The sequence below is a fragment of the Cucurbita pepo genome, chromosome 7, assembly GCF_057944985.1.
Source record: "Cucurbita pepo subsp. pepo isolate OVF chromosome 7, ASM5794498v1, whole genome shotgun sequence".
NCBI lineage: Eukaryota > Viridiplantae > Streptophyta > Magnoliopsida > Cucurbitales > Cucurbitaceae > Cucurbita > Cucurbita pepo.
Window position 1 is genome coordinate 2,901,478 of NC_141804.1, and position 23,396 is coordinate 2,924,873.

At 36.3% G+C, this 23,396-nt stretch overlaps 4 protein-coding genes across 6 annotated transcripts; 2 read left to right on the forward strand and 2 right to left on the reverse strand.

Moving 5' to 3' along the window:
• The first annotated feature begins 2,250 nt into the window (after positions 1-2,250).
• Positions 2,251-3,375, forward strand: LOC111798940 (BRI1 kinase inhibitor 1). Its single transcript, XM_023682296.2, has one exon. The coding sequence runs from the start codon at positions 2,360-2,362 to the stop codon at positions 3,161-3,163; it is 804 nt and encodes a 267-aa protein (XP_023538064.2). The 5' UTR covers positions 2,251-2,359; the 3' UTR covers positions 3,164-3,375.
• Positions 3,376-7,401: 4,026 nt separating this feature from the next.
• Positions 7,402-14,295, forward strand: LOC111798705 (phosphatidate phosphatase PAH2). Of its 3 annotated transcripts, none has more exons than XM_087125612.1 (13): positions 7,402-7,739; positions 7,957-9,250; positions 9,453-10,320; positions 10,847-11,154; positions 11,290-11,363; positions 12,358-12,442; positions 12,533-12,619; positions 12,699-12,771; positions 13,071-13,114; positions 13,361-13,489; positions 13,568-13,666; positions 13,745-13,867; positions 13,943-14,295. In XM_087125612.1, the coding sequence occupies exons 2-12, from the start codon at positions 8,027-8,029 to the stop codon at positions 13,799-13,801; spliced, it is 3,048 nt and encodes a 1,015-aa protein (XP_086981738.1). In that variant the 5' UTR covers positions 7,402-7,739; positions 7,957-8,026; the 3' UTR covers positions 13,802-13,867; positions 13,943-14,295. The 3 variants fall into 3 exon arrangements, with proteins under 3 accessions (XP_086981738.1, XP_023537779.2, XP_023537778.2); XM_023682011.2 differs by having other exon boundaries at positions 7,402-7,659; XM_023682010.2 differs by having other exon boundaries at positions 7,402-9,250.
• A 3,123-nt stretch (positions 14,296-17,418) lies between these two features.
• On the reverse strand, positions 17,419-18,143 carry LOC111799192 (putative calcium-binding protein CML17). The gene has a single exon (XM_023682628.2). It carries the CDS (start codon positions 18,095-18,097, stop codon positions 17,570-17,572), a length of 528 nt encoding a protein of 175 aa, XP_023538396.2. The 5' UTR covers positions 18,098-18,143; the 3' UTR covers positions 17,419-17,569.
• A 1,411-nt stretch (positions 18,144-19,554) lies between these two features.
• LOC111798243 (uncharacterized) lies at positions 19,555-20,037 on the reverse strand. The gene has a single exon (XM_023681273.2). It carries the CDS (start codon positions 20,035-20,037, stop codon positions 19,555-19,557), a length of 483 nt encoding a protein of 160 aa, XP_023537041.2.
• Between the last annotated feature and the right edge of the window lie 3,359 nt (positions 20,038-23,396).

Consider the following 23,396-nt stretch of genomic DNA (forward strand, 5'->3'; position numbering starts at 1 on the left):
CTCTCTCTCTCTTCTCTCTCTCTCTCTCTCTCTCCTCTCTCTCCTCTCTCTCTTCATCTCTCTCTCTCTCCCTCTCATCCTCTCTCCTCTCTCTCTCTCCTCTCTCTTCCTCTCTCCTCTCTCTCTCTCTCTCTCCCTCTCTCTCTCTCTCCTCTCTCTCTCTCTCTCTCTCTCTCTCTCTCTCTCTCTCTCTCTCTCTCTCTCTCTCTCTCTCCCCTCCCCTCTCTCCCTCCCTCTCTCTCTCTCTCTCTCTCTCTCTCCCCCTCCCTCTCTCTCTCTCTCCCTCCCCTCCCTCCCTCCCTCCCTCCCTCCCCCTTAGTTTAGTTTTAGGCTGTATTGTTGTGAGCTGGTAGAGATTTGACTGATTTTGAAGGAGGAAGCTTGCCCGAGGGAGGAAATTTGTTGAGGATTGTTGGGAGTGAGTTCCGCTAATTTTAGGAATGACAAGGATTATAACAAAAGAATACATCTGATCAGGCCTTCTAGGAAGCCCAAAGCAAAACATGAGAGCTTATATTCAAAATAAACAATATCATACTAGCGTGGAGAGTAGAGATTCCTAATGGAAGAAATAGATTCTTGAAGTTTTAATTTTGTTGAAAATTTTAAAAAGTGAAAATGTTCTATTCCCGTAAAAAAAGACTTGATTTTGTATTGAATAAGTTATTAATCTTTAGATATTTTTTTAAAAATAAATGAACGTGCTTATTAGTAAATTAAGGTTTAATTAGATTTAAAATTTTATTTTATAAATTTGAATTCATAATATATCTAGCCAAAAAAAAATTGAAAATTTATCGAAAAATTTATTATACCAAAGTTTTAAAGACCTAAGATAGAATTTTATAACTTATATTTTAACTTTCATATTCATATTAATATGTATATGATATAATATTCCGATTAATTAATATTAACCACAAAATTACAATAAAAGAAAACTAAAATCGACTTCAAAAAAAATGTTTTTGAAATATTTAAGCTCGAAGGAAAAAGAACGTTTATAATTTTTTAAAACGATAATTCATACAATTTGTCGTTAATTCTCTTTTTTTTAAAAAAAGGGCATTTCAGGTCAATTTATTGGTGTGTTATTTCAACTTTTTGAAGAAAAGAAATAAAAATGTCTGTATTATAGATATTTTGCAACCATGGAACATAATGTTCAGACAAGAAATAATAATAATAATAATAATAAAATGTGATTAATTTCCATTACTTTCTAAAGTTACCAAACCCAATATTTAGGGTATTATGCCATCTGACAACCACTATGTTCAAAAATATTAATTATGATTATACCAACCTTTGTGTCTATTAATCAACCAAATCAAAAGAATATACAAATTTAATTATTTTTATGTTAGTTGGGAGGGTGACAATGGCCATAGTTTATTTAGAGATTAATTAAGAAATTTAACATCTTAGAATTAATTCTAAGGAGAAATTTGGTACTTGAATCTTTCGTAGACTCGACAAGTCACTTGTAGAATGCCGACTACTAAGTTTAAACTTTCCACTTCATTGAAAAAGGAAAGGGAGGGAAGCGAAACCTAGCGAGTTTTCTGCCGTTCGACCACTACATAAGCCACTTTGGGAGAAATCTCTTTGAGCTCCCCTTCATTCGTTGCTAAGCCAAGGTCGCAGGTCTCTGAGTCAACCTGCACTTTTTTGAAGAATCCTGCACTCATAGACATACGGCCTTACTTACCACTTAAAAAATGATTCAATTTTAAAAGTTTGTACATCATACATATCCTAGCGAATTGAGCTAAGCCCAACTTGACCGCACATTTATCTCGAGAAAAGGGTAAGAAAGATCCATGAATATAAGACATACCAAGAACAGTACTCCCCATTGTGTAAAGGATATTGCCTTTCTTTGCCAAATTTGAATTCTCAATACCTGTAAGGTTATTGTCTCTCTCTCTCTATCTCTCTTCATCTCTCTTTCTCACTCCTCCTGGAGATAAATATGGGAGAAGTCAACGGTATAACAGTTTTACATCGTTGGAAGGTAATAGAGATAAAATATAAAATTGCTTTAAATTTGTATCTATTATTAGGAGTTTTACAAATTTTTAATTTGAATTTGGTCAAGTTTTTGCTGTAAGATAGGACAGTCTGTGACAGTAGTTTTTGGCATTTTTCCCCTCCAAAAGCTTAATTTAAGAAGGTGCAAAGAAGGCAAAAAGGGCAGACATCCCCAATTCTCTTTCAAACCCTCTAATCTTCTCATCAATTCCTAATGATTTGGTAATGCCCTTAAAACTAAAGTTTTGAATTGGGTTTGTTCTTCAGATTCAGAATAAGCAAAGGAATTGGTCTGTCGAGAAAAACCTCTCTGAATTTAAGAGTTATGGACATCCACAGGCATCAGAAGATCAAAGAGAAGTACCTTGAAGAACAAAGTCCAGCTTCCTCATCTCCTTCTTCAGCATCTTCATCGCCTTCTCATGAATTTTCCTTCTCAGTTTCACTCCAAACAGACAAAACCAAAACCCCATCTTCCTTCACCATTGATTTGTCTCCAGCAGATGACATCTTCTTCCATGGCCATTTGCTTCCTCTCCACTTCCTCTCTCATTCGAGAGCCCCTCCCCACTGCTCAACAAACTCCGTTGAAAGCTCTGCTCTTCCCATTGGAGACCTGCCAAGTGACAAGGAGCCTAACAAAGAGATAAGCAACTTCACCAATTGTAAGAGCGATGAACATTATCAAAACAGCAACAGAGATACAAGAGAAAAACACAAGTCAAGATCTTTCTCTTTGCTTGGTTTAAGGTGGAGAAAGGGGTATGAAGTTGAAGAGGAAGAATCTAAAGAGAAGCATCTCAAACAGAAGTTCGGATTCAATTTCAGCCATTTATTGAAGAGATATACGAAAATGGTGAGGCCATTTTTACACCTTAGAGGGAGAAGAGATGATATGCAACAACTCCACGGACAGTCTTATTCATTTTCAGGTAATTTTAGTTTTAGAAACAAGCCAGAACAGGGAGGAAGAAGAGGTGAGCTCTCAGCTCCAGTTTCCAAGAAAACATCTCCAACAAATACAACACTTCCTCCTTCCAATAATGATAGCAAAATGGAGGAGCTGCAGACAGCAATTCAAGCAGCAATTTCTCATTGCAAGACCTCAATATTGAAGGAAGAGAGTTAAATGTTAAGGGCATATACAAAGGATAGATATTGTTCATATTCTGTTTCTGTTTTTTAGAAGTTATTCATCATACTTACTTTTCTGCATTAATGTGGTATGTACGAGTATATAGACAAAGGGATATCAAATCAGTCCAGAATATAATGTTCATATTCCAATATTTTTTGATCATGTAACTTAAGAGGTGTTTTATTTGACGGGATGTTCAGCTTTTTGAGTTGTTTATATTTTATGCTTTCTTATTTTGACAACTAAATATAGTAGGTCTGAACCCTCATAGGTATAATAAAAGAAGATTGATCAAAAGCGTATTAAGTTTAGATGTACGTTTGTATTACAGTGGTTACTGAAACCTATAGTGATGTGAAAAAAGAAGCTCTGATTTGAAGAGAGTTCATGGTTAACATTTTGGTTTTACAACTGGGGCATGGCACTAAGCAGATAAGGATACAGAAAACGACACAATAAAAGGTGATTGATCTACTAACCTTCAAAAGAAAGGAAAATGTGAACCAATCTATCAGCGACCTTGTGATCTCTCATACAATCGAGTGGCCATGAGCACAGGGTAAATCGAGCAGCCATCCAAGTTTGGACAGGCAAATACCCTCTTCTGCCAGCGCTGATTTCTCCTTTTCGTCTTTTTGAATCATTTATAAGCCAGACAAAACCACAAAAAACTTTGTTTTTTGAATCATTTGTAAGCCAGACAAAAACCACAAAAAGTTTTGGGAGCAGGTACAAGTTCAAAAGAATTGAGTGGGGAGGATTATTGAAAGGAGTAGTCCCACATTAGCTAATTAGGAGGAAAATCATGGGTTTATAAGTAAGGAACACTATTTTCATTAGTATGAGGCCTTTTTGGGAAACCAAAAGGAAAACCATGAGAGTTTATGCACAAAGTGGACAATATCATACAATTGTGGAAAATCATGATTTCTAACATGGTATCTGACCCATGCCCTTTACTTAGTCATGTTAATAGAATCCTCAAATGTCGAACAAAGAAGTTGTGAGCCTCGAAAGTGTAGTCATAAGTGACTCAAGTGTCGAATACAAGGTGTATTTTGTTCGAAGGATCCAGAGAAAGGAGTCGAGTCTCAATTAAGGGGAGACTGTTCGAGGGCTTCATAGGCTTCAGAGAAGGCTCTATGGTGTACTTTGTTCGAGGGTAGAATTGTTGAGGATTATTGAGACCCACGTTGGCTAAGGAAGACCATGAGTTTATAAGTAAGGAACACTATCTTCATTGGTAGGAGGCTTTTTGGAGAAACCAAAAGCAAAGCCATGAGAGTTTAGGCTTAAAGTGGACAATATCATATCATTGTAGAAAGTCGTGATTCCTAACATTGAGCAGATTCAATAACTGGCTCCCACCGAACAAATATCAGTTTCTCTACCACACCCATCCCTTGCTTTCTTTTTAAAAAAGAATCTAAACCATAAAGAGACAGTGAATTTTTTTCCATAGAGATTAGCTTATTAGCTATACAACTTCCCAAGCATAATGATGTTGAGAAAGGAAAAGTTGCCTGAAAACATTGCTTCAGACACCAGGGGGCAGGGTCCCCGTATCAAAACAAGTGAAATCTCTGAAAGGAGAGGGCTAATGGGGTCAAAAAGGTGTGGGGTCAAGTGAGATAACGCCTTGGACATTCATATATAATATTGATAACCCCAATTACCAATACTATAAAAATAAGAACAATAATTCAGAAAGGGCACTAATGGCTTCAACTACAGTTGATATGATTATTTGAATTGGAAGATATCAAAATGAATAATTTATATGGTAAATGTGTGGGCAACTGACAGGAAAGCTACCTTTTTCAATAAGAACTGCTTTCAGTCTTTTCAACAATCCCCCTAAGCCAACAACGCATTTATTAGTACACCGCGTGTATATGTGCATGTGTGACCGAGGCGCCTGTGCAGGCTTTAATAAGAAAATCCAATATGGACATTGAATTTCATTGCCAAATATGTGAATGAAGGCCATTTTTCTAGGATCAATGAAAGAGACCACTACCCGATCCTTGCCCTGCCATCCATCAAAGACAGCCCCCAGAGAAAAAAAGTGATGGCTTGTGGGGTTCAAACAGATAATGTTATATATTCTCAGAATTAAGCTTCTGGATGACCACATTTATCTCATAGCATGGTTAATCAATTGATATAATGCAAAAAATCAACACAAAGCTCTAAGAGGACTTTTATCAAACACTTAGCATGCATAACCCATCGAAAGCAGCGCTGGATTCTATAACTTTTCTTCAAATCAACTTCTTCCACATGGATCAAATATTAGATTCCTCCCCCCAATGTTCTTTTTTCTTCAACACATTTAGAAGAATCAATTATCTAAAATGGTTTAATCGAATCCAATGAACAGAAGACAGTATGAAAGAAAGATTAAAACAGATCATCAAATTTTGAACAATAGAAACAATCTCGAAATCAATTAACAATCAAAACCAAACAAGGATAAGTGGATCCAGTGACTACAAGTGCAATGTGGCCATTAAAATTATGGTTACCTCGACTTCAGATTCACTCTACCCATGACTTTATTTTTCAAAAGTTCTTTGTGGGAATTGGGATCATGACCTTTTTACTACTTGTCGCCTAGATAAGCAACAGGAAGCCATGGCCGTTCGCAGCGATTGCTCCCAACAAATCCCTAGTACAGTGAGTCGAATTAGAGCCGTACACCGCTTAACTGGCCGATTGGAGCAATCTGACTTTGCAGCAGCTCAATAACCCATGAATTGATCTACTCTGGTTTACAATCGTTTGTTTGGATTCAGTTTAAACCACTCCAAAATGAATTCGATTGGTTTGACTTTAAAATAGTGTTCGGTTAAATTTTCGGGTCGGTTGAGTTGACCTGACCAAAAGATGTCTAAAAATTCAACTCAACCCAAAGCAACATTTATGGTTTGGTTTAGGTAGTCCAAGTTGCCCTTTATCGAGATGGCTACGTTTAGGGTATAACTCTCTATAATTGCATGATATTGTCCACTTTTGAGCATAAGCTCTCATGACTTTGAGTCGGGCTTCCCCAAAGAACCTCATACCAATGTAGATAGTATTCATCACTTATAAACTCATAATCTTCCACTAAATTAACCAATGTGGGACTCACATCTAATAATCCTATATATATATATATATATATATATATATATATATATATATATATATATATATATATATATTTATATTTATATTTGTTATGTTGATGTCAAATCATAGATTTGTGAAAATATGTGCATGGTGATGAAAATTAAACATCGTGACTAGTGGTATAATAATCTATCTTATCCATATCTATGTGTTGATTAAAAAAATTATAAAAAATAAAGTGTTCATTAATTTTAGTATTATTTCTCCTAATTATTATTTTTTAAATAGAATGGTCATTCTAGAAGGAATTTTAATTCCATTAATTTAAACTTACCTCATGCCCGTTGCTAGTTTGAAAATCAACATTCCTATCGTCTAATATAAAATTGATCCAAAACATAGTTAACGATGGAGTTTTTATGATTGAATATACTTTGTTGGTATAGATAGTAACCTTCAATTCTTTTAAATTTTTCATAACCATTCTATTCTCATAACAGCTCTCATTCGGACGTGACATTTGGTTGATTCATGTACCCCTTATTTACCTAAGTGTGCGTGAGAATGCTTTCAAAAGCTACCATAATAATACCCTTCTGTTAATTTTTTTTTTCAAAAATACATTTATCGATGGTATTTGATGGAAACGAAAAGTACCTTCAAACTTTTTCAATATTATTTAAAAAATACTCTTAAATTTCAATTTTTTTTTAGTTAAAAAATATATTTACTACTGGTATTATATTAAAAAAATACCAATAAAATTTATTAAAAAAAAAAGAAAAGTTATTACCCGTTAATATATATAGAAGAGAATCGCTTGTCTACAATTCATAAATTATCTCCAAAATTTTTAATATTACTTTTCAAAGTTCTGTCCTCAATTATTATACCATTCAAATTATTTATAAGAATATTTTTTATTTGGTAAGTGTTGGATGAAAGTCCCACATGGACTAATTTAGGAAATAATTATGGATTTATAATCAAAGAATAATTGCCGTACAGTAAGAATATATATTTTTTTTTAATTTTTTATTAATTAAAAGATTATTAATGATTTTTGTAAAAAGATATTAATTTTATCCCTTTTTTTTTTTTCTTTTACCGGACTTCTCAACTTTCGATCCTTTCGTTCTGGTTCCGCAAAGAAAAGTTTTCGACGTTTCGCGTATCACGTGCTGTTCTTGTTCTGCAAAATCAGAATCAGATAAGTGGCGGAGGAACATTCCATCGAATAAAAGCGAATATGCTTTGATTATGCCAACGGTTTATGTTCTTCGCGGTTCTTTCATACATGAGTTTCGTTTGCATATCAAATCAGGCTTCCAATTATGGCGTGATCGCTCTCTGATCAATGGAGTCTTCAGGTTGTTCATTACTCAAAATCCATATTGTTGTTAGCTTCTTTCTTTGCATTGAATTGGCTCACTGCTTCTACATTGATTAGGTCGGTGGTTTATCTATCTGGGTTTCGTTTAATAATTGATTAATTGAACTGATTGATTCCGCTTGTTCATGAGATCGTAGTCTTGAAATTTTGTGATCTGGGTTAGTTGTGTGTATAGCTTGCTTTTCTCTTTATTTCTAGGAGTTCTGGAGATATATGATTGGGGATCATTGAGCTAAAACATTGTACGTACAATTTTATGGGGGAGCTTGTACAGGTTGTTATGTGATGGCCAAAGATTTTGAAGTTTTGATTAGGGTGATCTGAGGAATCACAGTTTTTGGACGATGAACGCTGTGGGGATACTAGGTAGCTACATTTCGAAGGGCGTTTATACCGTTGCTGCGCCATTTCATCCGTTTGGCGGAGCTGTGGACATTGTTGTAGTTGAACAGCAGGATGGTAGTTTTAAATCATCGCCTTGGTATGTACGGTTTGGGAAATTTCAAGGTGTTTTGAAGGCAAGGGAGAAGCTGGTCAATATAATTGTAAATGGGGTTGAAGCTAATTTTGCGATGTGTTTGGATCATAATGGAGAAGCTTATTTTTTGAGGGAAGTTGATGTTGAAGGAGAATCTGGACCTTATCCTGAGGGGAAATTGCTGCATGAACTGAATGGTGGGAGGATCCTCAGTTCACAAAGTTGCAAATATGATGCTAGGAGTTCGATTGATGGGATTGAAACGAGTAAGGATAATGGGAAGATCCTGATGAAGACTAGCTCTCGACAACGGATACTTGGATTTGTTTGGGGTCGTAGTAAAACAGTTAAAGAAGATCATCGTGAGGATACATCTATTGCAAGGATAAACTCACTGGAGCGTGCTGAGATTGCAGCTGATCTTTTAGAGGTTAGGTGGTCTACCAATCTAAGCAAACAAAAGCTTGAGAAATCAGATTCTTCCAAGTTTACTTCCATTGATACTTCAAACAGCAAAGATGAAGAAAAGTTGAAGAGAAACGATGGGAACAACCACGTCGCATCAGCAGTCGAAGGTATCATGGGAAATAATCTCAAGAAAGACTGTGATACCTGCAGAGAGCACATAACCAATGACTCTCAATTACCATTGGAAGACGTAGAGCTTAGAGAAATATCAAGTTTAAATTCCAAGGATGGAGTGGTCGAAACTTCCATTATCGGGGAAAAGGCTTTCGACGAGACATATGAAGTGAAATCTGCAGCAATAGATACTGAAAAGAATTCCAAATCCCAAATTTCATCGTCAAAGAACCGTGATTCATATAACGGACACAGGGAGAACTTTATACGAGAGCGCTTATCTGATGAAACAAATATTGTTTCACAAGTATTCAGTATTTCTGAAGACAAGAGTGAACCTGATGCAGTCCGATCCTCAATGTTCTATGAAACTTCCAAGAGCTTAATGTCGACATTGGATGATTCAGTGGTACTGACTCATAAATTCTCCCACCTGGCCAACGGAGGATCCGGGATCGCTGGAGTCCATACTGAGGGATTGCATGTGACAACTGAAGTTCATCCGGAGGTAAGCTCTATTCTGACGTGAACAAAATTCATTCATACATATGTTCCATTAAGCGACTTAGGATTGTAAAATTCAGAGCCTAGTTCTAGCATTTTTACTGATACAGAGAGTTAATAGAAAGAATCTACCATGATCTGTTAAAGTTCGAAAGTTCACTAAATTCTTTTTAATTAGCACTGACATATCAAAAATTTAAAATCAGGATACACATTCTAGCATGGTAGCAGAAGATTTTGAGATAAAGATTGAAAAAGTTGAAGTCCTTATGAACTATTCTCAACAAGTAGATCATTGTAATACTTCTGTCTATGAAGTAAACACAATGGACCAAGGAAAGTCACTGACACTCGAAGCTGCCTATTCTCAAATAGTCTCCACAGAAGAAAGGCCTGGTTCAGTTAAAGAATTGAAGTCTGATAACATAGTTTCAAGTTTCACCTCGGACTTTCAAGATGACGAAAGTGTGGATGGAAGTGTCACAAGCAAGTTCCAAAATTCTTTGAATTCTATTGATAATAGAGTCATAACAAAGGAAAGCCATATAATTCCATCATCAAATTCAGATGATGAAGAATTCCTTTTCAGTAATTTTGATGTTTCAGAAACCGAGGTAAATGGGAATGTAGGGTCAGACAGCCACCATTACAGTGATAAAGAAGAGTATCCATTAGTATATCCAAGTAGCACTGATGAAGAGGATAGATTTGTAACTAAAAGTTTTGAGACATGCACTTCTATTGATAGTCACGAGATCTTCAGTCAGGGGATCGCAAGTCCCATCTCGATTCCTCAAAGCCACGCAATTTCTAATACAGAAGTTGACCGTCTGGCAGCATCATTACCCAATATGCAGGCCGATATTAATAATCCAATTGCCTCTGAGATCAATCATCCTCGAAGCCACTCTGTAGACTCAAATTCCAAACCATTAAAGTGGATGGAATTGTGTAAAGATGGTTCAAGCTCCAAGCTTGGTGGAGATGGAGAAGAGAAAGCGGCAGAGGAATGCTCAAAAACCAAAGAATCCTTGGCTTCAGAAGAACAAAGTCTTCTTCCGAATTCTACAGTGGGTAAGAGACCTATGTTCCAATCAACCCGAAAGCTGATATGATAATTTTAATTATATCAACACTTTAACAGATATCTTATTGTAAAATTTTACCTTTGAGTACTTTCATAAAAAATTTGTAAATGAGTTTAGGCTCTAAAGTATATACATGATCCACCGTGACTTTTAAGAATTATATTGCTTTTTTTTTTTTTTTTTTTTTTGTGATTTATTAACCTGCACGTTGTATATCTTTAAGAACAGCTTTTTTATGTTATAAAGACTCCTTTAGGTAAACTCTTGCCCCCTTAATAGTTAGAAAAGAGAAGCACTTGGTTTATCCAAAAGTGATGCAATTACTTCTCGGGAAACACAACTGTAGGGAACACGCTTAAAAGTTGGCAATCATTCCTTATGGAGTGAGGTTGCCTCTCTTTTTTTTTTTTTTTTTTTTTTTTTTGTGAGGATCATTATAGTTCAGAACATGAATTTATTATCCATTATGAAACATTGTTATAGTTGTTGACCCTATTGAGAAACTCTTACAGGTAGTCCAGCAGAAGCAACGGCTGTCCCAGTTGGAAACTGGAAACTTTGGCCCTTCTCTTTCAAAAGATCTAGTTCTGGAAAAGTAACTCCATCAGCTGTTGATGGTTACACAGATTTTGATACTAAGAAGGGTTCAGATAGGAACATAGGCGTGGATGGAGAAGCGAGCATCTTTAAGCGCAAAGTGGAGAAAAAGATGGTTAGATTCATCTCGCCAACATCTAAGCAGCTGGCATCCTTAAATCTCAAGGAAGGGGGAAACACGGTAACTTTCACATTCTACACTGCAGTGCTGGGGAAACAGGAGGTCGGTTTTCTCTTTATAATTTGTCCTTTTTTTTTTTCTTCATAGGATTCTGGTGATTTCAGCCTTCCCTGTTTTATTCCTTCCTTTGTTTCCCTTTCACGTTTGCATTTCGTGTCTGATTATGTTCCTCAACAGGTTGATGCCAGGATTTATTTGTGGAAATCGAATACTCGCGTAGTGATATCAGATGTGGATGGAACAATAACAAAGTATGGTTTTTCATCCTAGTGATTTTGAATGTGAAATTCTGATTTAAGCATAGAACTCATATTTTGGATTGTTTAATCAAGTTCTTGGCTACTTTCTAATCTTTTTCAGAATGAAAATATTTCACTTGGACTAGTCATTAGTATCTTTCAATGATTTAGTTACTAAAATTAACATCTGCTGGAATCTAGTTTCTTGGATACTTGAGAGTTATTTTCTTTGAATTATTCACTTGGTGATAGGAAGATTTCTCTCTTGTTAACTTCATCATGGACAGACGCTAAACGGTTGTGAACGAACTAAACATGGTAGATAGCTCTTCAACACTTTCCAATTTCCGGGATAAAATTCATTAGTAGGAAGTTTTTGGGGACACAAGCCAACTATATCGCCAGTGCAGGACGATAACTATCTCTGATTTCCTCCTCAAAATTCATGATAGTTAGGAATCAGAAAAGTCCTTTTGTTCTGTTGGCTGTGCGGAGAATGTTTGTTGAATTTTATTTTTGGAGGAGTGATGTCAAAGAAGAGAGGTACCTTTTGGAAATGTCTGGTTTCAGCAGTTTGTTGTTTGGTCACCTGTGTTGACAGAAAAAAGAAGACTCTTAGGAGGATGTGCAACGTAGTTGTTCTAGAGTCCTTTTTTTTTTTTTTTTTGTCAATTTTAGGATTTCTTCTGTACCTACGTACTCTAGGTGGATTCCCCTTTGACAATTTGTTATTACGTCGGTGAACGTCTATCCGCTTTCCATTTTCTTAATAGTTCTTTTCTTAATTATCATATTTTTATTTTCCAATGGAAATGGTAGCATTTCATGCAGTAACTTCTCCTAGCTTCTTTTCTATCGTTTGATCAAATCTAGCTTACTCGTAGCACAATCTATTGAGTTCTTTGTTGTTTGCTACAATGTTTTGATGCAATAAATAGCTTAGGCTCGCTTTGATAACCAACCGTTTAATTTTTTTGTTATTAAAAAATTACACTTGTTTTCTTAGATCTGATGTTCTAGGTCAATTCATGCCCTTTGTTGGAATGGATTGGTCACAAACAGGCGTCACAAATTTATTTTCTGCTATTAAGGTATGTTTTATCTCACCCTCATGGAGTTGGATGATTGGCTTTGATGAAACTATGATGCAATGAACTCTCTACAAGTCTTTGTATTTTCAGGAAAATGGATACCAGTTGCTTTTTCTTAGTGCACGATCAATATCTCAGGCCTATCACACCCGCCAATTTCTTTTCAACCTCAAGCAGGTAATGTATTCACTATTCAGTGCTTAACTTCTTTACTTAATATGCACGCTTGATCTTTACTTGGTTTTCATCAATGCAGGATGGGAAGGCTTTGCCAGAGGGGCCTGTTGTCATCTCCCCTGATGGCCTTTTCCCTTCACTATATCGAGAAGGTTACTGCCTTTTATCCCATATCTTTTCGTTTGAACCATAACATCCGTCCAGTTATGTGACTATGCTTTGAGATGGACCATCCAATACTTCTTCTTTGAAGTCTAGATTTTAGTATCCTTCCCCTTAAATGTTTAGTTTAACAGACATGTGGACCCTTGAGCCTTTTATTACATGGGTGACTATGCTACTTGGTGTGGGTGTGCGGGGTCGGGGGCGGGGAAGAGCATGTATCTATGTATGTATATAGGCCTGCTTGGATTTGTCGCTAACACCTTACAGCTTATTTCCTTCCTCTCAGTTATTCGGCGGGCTCCTCACGAGTTCAAGATTGCCTGCTTGGAGGTCGGTTTTCCTTCTATCCCCTGATAGTTTCATTGTATTTAAACTGATACATATTTTACATTTTTCATTCTCATGTTGTGATGAGCTGTGCTTTCTTGGATGCATGGACTGTTCAAGTTCAAAATATATTACTTGGATATTAAGCATCTTTTATTCACGCCATCGTTCAAATACGAAAACTCGAGTATCATCTCTCACATGGGTTCATAATAAAATGACTCATAATCTGCTTTTTATAACTTACAGAGAATCAGAGAACTATTTCCTCCGGATTGCAATCCATTTTATGCTGGGTTTGGAAACAGGGAAACGGATGAATTCAGCTACCTTAAAGTTGGAATTCCAAAGGGGAAAATCTTCATTATTAATCCCAAGGTGATTGATTTGAGAGGGCATCAACATATTATGTTATTTGGTAGCATCAAAATTCAAAAATGTTCATAATGGTTGTAGGGGGAGGTTGCTGTAAACCGTCGCGTCGACACAAAATCTTACGCTTCGCTTCACACTCTCGTCAATGGCATGTTTCCACCCATTACCTCGTCCGAGCAGGTTGCGTAAGCTTTAAACCGAACTTCGACTAATTCTACATATACTTTTTATCAAATCAATTCCTTGGTTGCTTCACAGGAGGACTTCAATTCATGGAATTACTGGAAATTACCACCTCCCTTGATAGATTTTTAATGTTGCCTCTCTGAAATATTCTCGTTTAAGTTGGAGATCCTTGAATATGGGCTTTACCTGTGCTGGGTTAGTAGATTTTTGATTTTCATTACCTATTTTATGGCATATGCTGAAGTCTTAACATGTGGTGACATGCTCCAGGTGATTTCCCTTGCAAAATTCATTGGTAGAGATTATTAAAACTTCTGGATCAGTAGCTTTGATCCAACCAGTTGGTTCGCACCAAAATTCATGAGCAGAATCAGTTCATATTTCATGCTGATCACTGCGAAGTTGATTTTTTTTTTTTTTTTTTTTTTTTTTTTTTTTTTTTTTTTTTTTTTTTTTTTTTTTTTTTGTGTTGCATGATGGATATAGTATTATTGTACAGTCTGGTGCTTCCATCCAACAAGAGTTTAGCTTTTGTAGGTATGTAAGTTAAATGAAGGTAAATAATTAAGCTCCATAAATTATTTATTTATTTCCATTGATTGAGGGACCTTGAATGTGAATAAGTTCCCATCTTGATGGAGATTTTGTTTTTCTTATAATTATCTTACCTTTGTGTATATATATAGATATATATCTACACCTCATTAATTATTTCTTCGTGTTCGTGATGATTTGGTTGGTATAATCTATGAGTTTGTCAAGCTCAACTCAGTTTCATAGAATGGATTAATTGAGCTTAAAAAATTAAAAGTTTTTGTTATCTCTCTTATGTTGAGAAACCATCTTTTTTTTCATCGGCTCTCTACTAAGTGACATATTTAGATGCTTTTCGTTAAAACTTTTGTAGAGGATTTTCTAGTTTTGCCTTGTACCTGTATTTTTTGGTTTATATGAGCATTTGAGCTAAACTTGTTTGTAACATTGTCGTTTGCTTTTGGGATCTTAGATACAAAATCCTCGATTGTTGAGTTGATTCTCAAACATCAGAGAAAGAGAATTGTAGCTATTTTTTTTTAGTGAGAACACCATCACTGTTTTTGTCGTACTTCTTGATCAATTCATTTGCTTTATTCTCGGCCCAAGCTTGGAGTTTGGGGACATATATTGTTAAACTAAGGCTTTGTTAGTTGGGAGGAAATAATTGTGGATGAAAGAAACCGTTTTTTATAGCAACTAAAAAAGGAACGTTTTGACTTTATAACCTTATTCCTTGAATCAATACTCGTGGCTAGACACACAAATGAAAATATAACGATATGAATAATACTTGTTTGTTTTTCTACTTTGCAAAAAAAAAAAAAAAAAAAAAAAAAAAAAAAAAAAAAAAAAAAAAACATGAATCGCGTGTTTGAAGTATAAGTTTATAAGGTTGGTCATTGAATCGACGCTAGTGCATTGAATCGACGCTAGTGGGAATGAACTTAGAACGATGAGTGTCCCAACGTTAGTATACGAATCTTACATCATAGAATTAAAATCTACTTTTAAGATCATTTTAGTCTTGAAATTAAATAGATTGGGCATGTTACTTTAATGTTACATGTTTATAATATGAAATTTAATTGCCCTATTGAAGATGCAAAGCATTTGCTATACGTTGAATTCCCATTCAAAACATTGTGAATAAAATAAAATTAAAGTACAAATCAACTCAAAGAATCTCATAACATAACTTTAAAACAACATAGAATAAAACAATCTACACATGAAACATTGTAATGTGGACATAAAACATTCTAGATGTGCTGACGTAGTTTTCATTGTACATTTAGTAAACAACCTCGACCATTATCTTGTGTGTGCTTCTCGTTTCTCAAAAAAACATATTTTAGAAAATGTTGAGTTTTCAAATATCGTGTAAGCGACTATATTATTAGATCAATTGGAATTTGCAAATACATGTAACATGATTTATGGAAATTTTCCTCTAACGAAGCATAAAACGTTTCATCTTTTATTTATTTATTTTATAATAATAATTATGTGACACTCGAGTAAATGAGAGATATAGATATGAACCGAGATCGAGACCATATATGAGTGAGAGCGAACATGAAAATAAAATGACTAAGAAAAACTTAAAAGAATTGAATCGCTCTTTATACCAATAAGTTGTACTTTCATTTTCGATGGCTCAATCATAAGAACCTCTAGATGTATGCTTTGCCTATCTGCACTCTTAGAAGTAACGAGTGTTGGCCTATGACAATAGTCTTTACTTTTAGAAATGAGGAGTAAATAATGAGACCATGTAACAGGAGATGCAAGGAAATGTCGGGGCCATCAAGTACTAAATCCATATTTTGAATCTAATCCGAATTATAAACTTTTTTTTTTTTTAGTTACAGTCATGTGTAGACAATTAATCCAAACATTCCTCTCCAAACTACTTGGTATAATAGACCCTTTCTAGGCTTTACCCGGGTAGATGATTAGTTGACATCCGGCCAGCTTTGAGCTAAGCCACGATCTACTAGGTTGTAACGACTTGACTTTTTAGACATAACTATAGATGGTCACCATGTAAAATAATACACTTTCCTCGTAAAAGATATAATTTAATTTATTAAACTACTCAAAATAACATAATATTTAAAGATTGAATATTCAATTGCCTCACAAACAAAATTTTCATTTCATTAGAAAAGTGACGATATTTAAGGTTTAAGATGTAATCACAAGGGTAAAATGGACTTTTGACCCAGCTACAATGATGAACAATTCGTGAACGATCAACTTGGTCTTCAGAGCATAAGAGTGCAACTTTAGGTCTATAGTGAAGTGATATATATTAGTGAATGAAAATTGATTCATTGCTTAAAAAACTCATATCTAAGATTCAAATCATATTTAAAATCCAAATTCGGTACCTAATAGCCCCGTCATTTCCCTACATCTCTGCGACATAGTCCAATTACTTACTCTTTGCTTCTAACGGTGAAGACTGTCTTCACACAGCAACACAAGTCCTTCCAGCATACTTTGTTCTCACTCATATACATTCTAGAAAATTTGGGGTAAAATAGACTTTTGACCTAGCTGCAATTACAAACCATTTGTGAATGATCAACTTGCTTGTAATGATTATATTAATGAACACAACTTGTTCTACAAAGCATACTAGTGCAACTCTAGTGGAGTGACCTATAATTAGTGAATTTATCTTATAGTGGAGTGGTCTATAATTAGTGAATGAAAATTGATTCATTACTGTAACGACCCATACCTAGTATTCATATCAGGATTTAAAATCCAGATTCGACATTTGATGGTCTCGATATTCGCCTACATCGTTGCGGCATAGTCTCATTACTTACTCTTTGCTTCTAACCGTGAAGACTATCTACACAGAGTGACACGAGTCCTTCCAGCATGCTTTGTTCTCTCACTTATATGCATTTTAGGAAATTACGGACACCCCAACATAGAATTGCAGTCACTCCCATTAGAGAGTTTAACTTTTTTATTTATTTTAATTGGAGCTTATATTATAATATATTAATAATTGCAGTAATACTAACCGAATCAAATTAATATTTAATATATTAACTATAAAAGACAAAATATATTTAATTTATTTTTAAATATTGATATTTAATAATTAATTATAATCGATATACTTTGATGGATTAACTTATGATTTATTTGTGCCAATATTTTCACAAAGAGAAATTAACAAAAATAAATAAATAAAAAAACAAATCTTTATTTCCAATTACAAATTATTGATTTACAACAATTTTCTCTTTCTTTTATTTTTAAATAATTCTTTTCAACACGGACTTCAAATAACAATAATCTTCTAATATGAAATTCACGGGAAAGTAGTTTACAAGCTCATTTCTTCTTGATGATTTTACAGGCATAATCTACGAGTTTTTCAAGCTCAGCTTCACTGATAAGACCATCGTTATTAGCATCAGCAAAAGTCATAGCGTACTGAGCCTTGTAGAATGGATTAATTGAGCCTAGAAAGCTAAATGCTTTCGTTACCTCTCTTCTATTGAGAAAACCGTCTTTGTCGCTGTCATAATATTTGAAAATTTTCTTTATCTGCTCTCTACTAAGTGGCACGTTAGATACCTTTTCACCAAAAACTTTTGTCGAGGAGTTTGTAGCTTTGCCTTGTACTTGTATTTTTGGGTTTGTATGAGCATTTGAGCTAAGCTTGTGTGCACCGTTGTCATTTGTTTTTGGAATCTTAGATAAAAACCCTTGATTATTGAGTTGAGTTGATCCTCGAACATCACGGAGAAAGACTTGTAGCTCTTCTTTAGTGAGAACACCATCACCGTTTCTGTCATACTTCTTCATCAATTCATTTGCTTCATTCTCGGCCCAAGCTTGGAGTATGGAGACAGACATTGTTGAACTAAGGCTTCGTTGGTTGGGAGGAAATTTTTGAGGATGGAAGAAATCTTAAGATGGTTCAAGTGTTTTATAGCTACTAAACGATGAACTTTTGACTTTATAACTTTATTCTTTTTTGAGGTGAATGGAATAAAATCTTAGAATCAATACCGTTGCTTTGGAAAAAGATATTGCCCGTGGATATATAAATATATATTTTCCCTTTGCTATACGAATTCAAATTTGTTTCGGTTACTTGTTGAAAACATGTTTTTTTTTAATGTTGGATGGAATTTTATAAAAAGTCAATGTTTAAAGTATCTAAAAATCCATTTATAACAAGTTTTAACCTGAATTCATTGAATGGACACTTTATTAAAGTAAAAGTGAATTTAGAACGTGAAATATCTCGTAAAAAAAAAGAAGTTTAAATTTAAAGAATAACTAGAATGCGATAGATCTCACGGTATTACATGTTTAAAATATGAAATTTAATTGAAAGTATTTGTTATAAACTAAAATACAAAGTGTTCTTAGTATTTGAAGATTTCCATGCACGTTCATAAAAGTTCGAATATAAGTCTTATGAATCAAATATATTTAAGAATCGATTGGAGAGGGGAATAAAACATTCTTTATACGGGTATGGAAACATCTCCCGAGTAGACGCATTTTAAAATTGTGAGGCTAACAACGATATATAACAGGCCAAAACGTATAGTAATTAGTTGGCATCCAGTTAGACTCTTCCGTCGTAATTATAAATGATTACTACTATTGGTATGTAAAAAATAGTGTTTACTCATTAAAAATAGAGAACTTGAATATGTAACGTCTATAATTATCTCCATAGTCTTACTACACTGAATGTCTTGATCACGATCCATGTAGATTCAAGTTTCATATTATACGTACAAGGAGTATAAAAATATTTAATAAGTAGCTCTGCTTGCACGACTGCTGTATCATAAACGTCTATTCATACTTATCTTAAAATACAAAGGTCTGAATTAAATAGGTTTAGTTATACAATTAACTTATGTATTCTCTCGTTGTTATTGCTAGTCGTGGAATAGCTTTGCATACTTGAATCTCATTTAGTCTTTTCGGTCCCATGTTGTTTCTAAATAAGAGTTATTTCTCAATTACATGACGTCTTTCTATTTTTTATTCTATTTTTTACAAGAATTTGCATGGACTTTCTGGAACATAAGTTGCGTTCTCGGTCGAAAAATTTATTTTAGCATTTTGATTTATTTTGTGTCAATATTTCGACTGTGATCATATTAATAAAGATAATATTTTTGTGCTTGCTTCGATATCATTCACAAAGAGAAAATAACAAAAAGTAAGATAACTTCTTTATTTCCGAATGCATATTCTTGATTTACAACTACTTTCTCTTTATTTTATTGTTATCAACGATGACTTCAAGTACAATATGAAAATTCACCGGAAAGTAGTTTATAAGCTCATTTCTTCGGGATGATTTTACTAGCATAATCTATGAGTTTGTCAAGCTCATCTTCATTGATAAGACCATCATTATTAGCATCAGCATAATCCAAAGCGTACTGAGTCCTGTAGTATGGATTAATCGAGCCTAGAAAACTAAAAGCTTTTGTTACCTCTCTTTTGTTGAGAAAACCATCTTTGTCGCTATCGTAATATTTGAAAATCTTCTTTATTTGCTCTCTACTAAGTGGCTCATCAGATGCCTTTTCACTAAGAACTTTTGTATGAGCATTAGAGCTTATCATGTGCGCAGCATTGTCGTTTGTCTTTGGGACCTTATATAAAATTTCTCGATTGTTGAGTCGAGTTGACCCTCGAACATCACGGAGAAAGAATTGTAGCTCTTCTTTACTGAGCACGCCATCACCGTTTTTGTCATACTTCTTCATCAATTCATTTGCTTCATTCTCGGCCCAAGCTTGGAGATTGGAGACAGACATTGTGAAGCTAAGACTTTGTAAGTTTAGAGGAAATGTTTGAAGATGGAAGAAATCTTAAAATGGTTCACGTATTTATAGCGATTCGAGAAAGAACTTTTTCACTTTATAACCTTATTCCTTTTCAGGTGAATGGAACATAATCTTGATAATTATTATTATTATTTTTTTTTTTAAAAAAACTTAGAATCAATACGGTCGATTTGAAAAAAGATGTTGCTCGTGGATAGACATAAATATAAAAATGCTTTGTGTAATATTTGCTTTAATAATTTATTCATGGATTCGTTTGTTGGTATACGTAGTAATAAGTTCCTTGAAGCCTTTTCTAGTCATGCTATTCTCAGAATCACTCTCATTCGTATGTAGTCTCAGTTCATCATGTACTGCTCCTTTACTCGGATATCACAAGCCCACAAAGTTTCGCTTTCATTTGTCTCCAAACCACATCTTATAGGGAGAGGTATCGCTCCAATACAATTTGTAACGGCATATACCTAGGATTCAGATAAGGATTCAACACTTAATGACCTCGTCATTCCCCTGCGTCCCCTGCAACATTGTCACATACCTACTCCTCATTTTTTAAGATGGAAGACTATCCCCACAAACCAACATGAGTCTTTATAGCATGATTTTTCCTGACTCATATGTATCTTAGGAAAATTCACTAGGCCTGACCTAGAATTGTTCTAAGTAAAACACGATGAATCATATAGAGTTCCTATGATTGATCCACTAAAAAGAAAGGTAAACATTGTTGGCATAAGTAGTGTAAATTCTTTTTAATCTTTTCTTAGTTATCCTAGTTTTATGATCATTCTCGTTCAGATGTGGTCTCGGTTCATTCATGTACCCCACCAACTTTCGCCCTTGTTTTCTCCTCGAACCACACTTACTAGGAGAGGGACCACTCTGATACTATTTGTAACGACCCATGCCCAAGATTCAGATCGGGATTCGGAATTCGAATTGAGTACCTAATGACCCTTGTAGTCCCCCATGACATGGTCATGTTACCTACTCATCCCTTCGTAAGAGAGAAGACTATCCCCATGAACCAACACGAGTCCTTCCAGTATCTTTTGAACTCAGTCACATGTGTTAGACGAACACGACTCTCCACAATGGTATGATATTGTCCACTTTGAGCATAAGCTCTCATGGTTTTGCTTTGGGCTTCCCCAAAAGGCCTCATACCAATGGAGTTAGTATTCCTCACTTATAAACCCATGATCATTCCCTAAATTAACCGATGTGGGACTTCCATCATCCAACACCTCCCCTCGAACAAAGTGCGCCTCCCCTTAATCGAGGCTCGACTCCTTTGGAGTCTTAGTCATTTTTGACTGCCTTCGAGGAGGGGCTTGACTCCTTTTCTTTAGGAGTTCTTTGTTCGATATTTGAGGATTTACCAATTTATTGGCACGACTAAGTTTAGGGCATGGCTCTGATACCAATTGTCACGGTCTTACATTCTTGACCGTGCGGCGTCGTGACCGATACACGCTCACGACCAGCCTTAAGGGGAATTAAGCCCCATATATATTTTTCGCCCCGGCTTTGTGGCTTCGTCGGACCTTAGGCGAGGTTTGTCTTCGCCAATCGAACATCGCTTGTGCGGAATCCAAGCTTGTTCAACCACACACGCCGCCTGCGCGTGTATGTTCAATCGTCTGCGACACATCCGACTTGCCTCTACGCTAGGCCAACTCATTCGGCTCGACCTTGCCTCTACTCGGGTCAAGGTCTCTCAATACAACGTCGCATCTCATCTTGCCATCTCGATCTCCATCGACGGAGTCCATATGTCTTGACGCCATCCCAAGTCTCGGGATGTCGTCGACCATCATAACTCGTTCGGTCGTGCCATCGAGAATGGGCCCGCGTGTCGTTCATCTCATTGGGGCTTCCCGAACATCCATCCATCCGGGTTCTATCGAGGCATAGACCCTCCCGTGCCCATGCCGAGTCATTTACGGATACCGTACCGGATAGCGGGTGTATGTAGCAACCTCCAACACGCGGGCTAGGGCGCAATACCGGCACACCCGTGCCGTCCGGTACTGTCCTTCAAAAACCCATTTCAAAGGAAGTCGCCCGAGACACTCGTCTCGGCACGCTCGCCCACACTATGACACACGTATGTGCCACAGGGTAGCTCACTTAGGCCACAGGGCCCAGGGGTGGTGGAGAGCTAACACCATGGTACCCCCTATAGTACATTTTGAGCCATTTTCATTCTACCAGGAGTAGACATGATTTTCGTGAGGTGTCATACGGTGTCGTGCATTGTCCGTCCAATGTCCGATTGACACCAAACTTGGCGAGCATTCATATTTCATATGGACGGACTTAACTCCCGAACCGCATGACCAAATTCCTTCCGAAACCTCGACTTTTGAGGTTAAGGCCCGGGGCCCTACCCGGCCCTTCGACAAGCCTATCTTGTCCTTCATGTCTATGCTGATGTCTCTGTTATGCTTGTGTCTCAACATGTCTTCAATACCCACTTTGCGTGGTGGTGTGTTGGATGATGCATCGTCCTCCTCGATCGCATCATGGCATTCTTCTACGTTGGCCCGTCTCTTGAGGGACACCCCTTTGCTTGTCTTTCGTCAGGTGGCACCACGTTCTGACTCTTGACTTGGTCAGTTGTTGGGTGAACTTGTCCTCACTTAGGCTTCAATACCTACCCACTTTGCGTGGTGGTGTGTTGGATGATGCATCGTCCTCCTCGATCGCATCATGGCATTCTTCTACGTTGGCCCGTCTCTTGAGGGACACCCCTTTGCTTGTCTTTCGTCAGGTGGCACCACGTTCTGACTCTTGACTTGGTCAGTTGTTGGGTGAACTTGTCCTCACTTAGGCTTCAATACCCACTTTGCGTGGTGGTGTGTTGGATGATGCATCGTCCTCCTCGATCGCATCATGGCATTCTTCTACGTTGGCCCGTCTCTTGAGGGACACCCCTTTGCTTGTCTTTCGTCAGGTGGCACCACGTTCTGACTCTTGACTTGGTCAGTTGTTGGGTGAACTTGTCCTGCACCACGTTCTGACTCTTGACTTGGTCAGTTGTTGGGTGAACTTGTCCTCACTTAGGCTTCAATACCCACTTTGCGTGGTGGTGTGTTGGATGATGCATCGTCCTCCTCGATCGCATCATGGCATTCTTCTACGTTGGCCCGTCTCTTGAGGGACACCCCTTTGCTTGTCTTTCGTCAGGTGGCACCACGTTCTGACTCTTGACTTGGTCAGTTGTTGGGTGAACTTGTCCTCACTTAGGCTTGTTCCTTTATCTACGGGTTGTCCTCACTTAGGCTTGTTCCTTTATCTACGGCTATCCCCATTCGGACCTATTT

Excerpts from the sequence above, each read along its gene's own strand:
- LOC111798940 (XM_023682296.2), top strand. The coding sequence starts at position 2,360 with ATGGACATCCACAGGCATCAGAAGATCAAAGAGAAGTACCTTGAAGAA.
- LOC111799192 (XM_023682628.2), bottom strand. The coding sequence starts at position 18,097 with ATGTCTGTCTCCATACTCCAAGCTTGGGCCGAGAATGAAGCAAATGAA.
- LOC111798705 (XM_023682010.2), top strand. The coding sequence starts at position 8,027 with ATGAACGCTGTGGGGATACTAGGTAGCTACATTTCGAAGGGCGTTTAT. Across the intron at positions 10,321-10,846 it reads TCTTCCGAATTCTACAGTGG|GTAGTCCAGCAGAAGCAACG; the intron begins GTAAGAGACCTA and ends AAACTCTTACAG. Across the intron at positions 12,443-12,532 it reads ATTTATTTTCTGCTATTAAG|GAAAATGGATACCAGTTGCT; the intron begins GTATGTTTTATC and ends TTGTATTTTCAG.
- LOC111798243 (XM_023681273.2), bottom strand. The coding sequence starts at position 20,037 with ATGTCTGTCTCCAATCTCCAAGCTTGGGCCGAGAATGAAGCAAATGAA.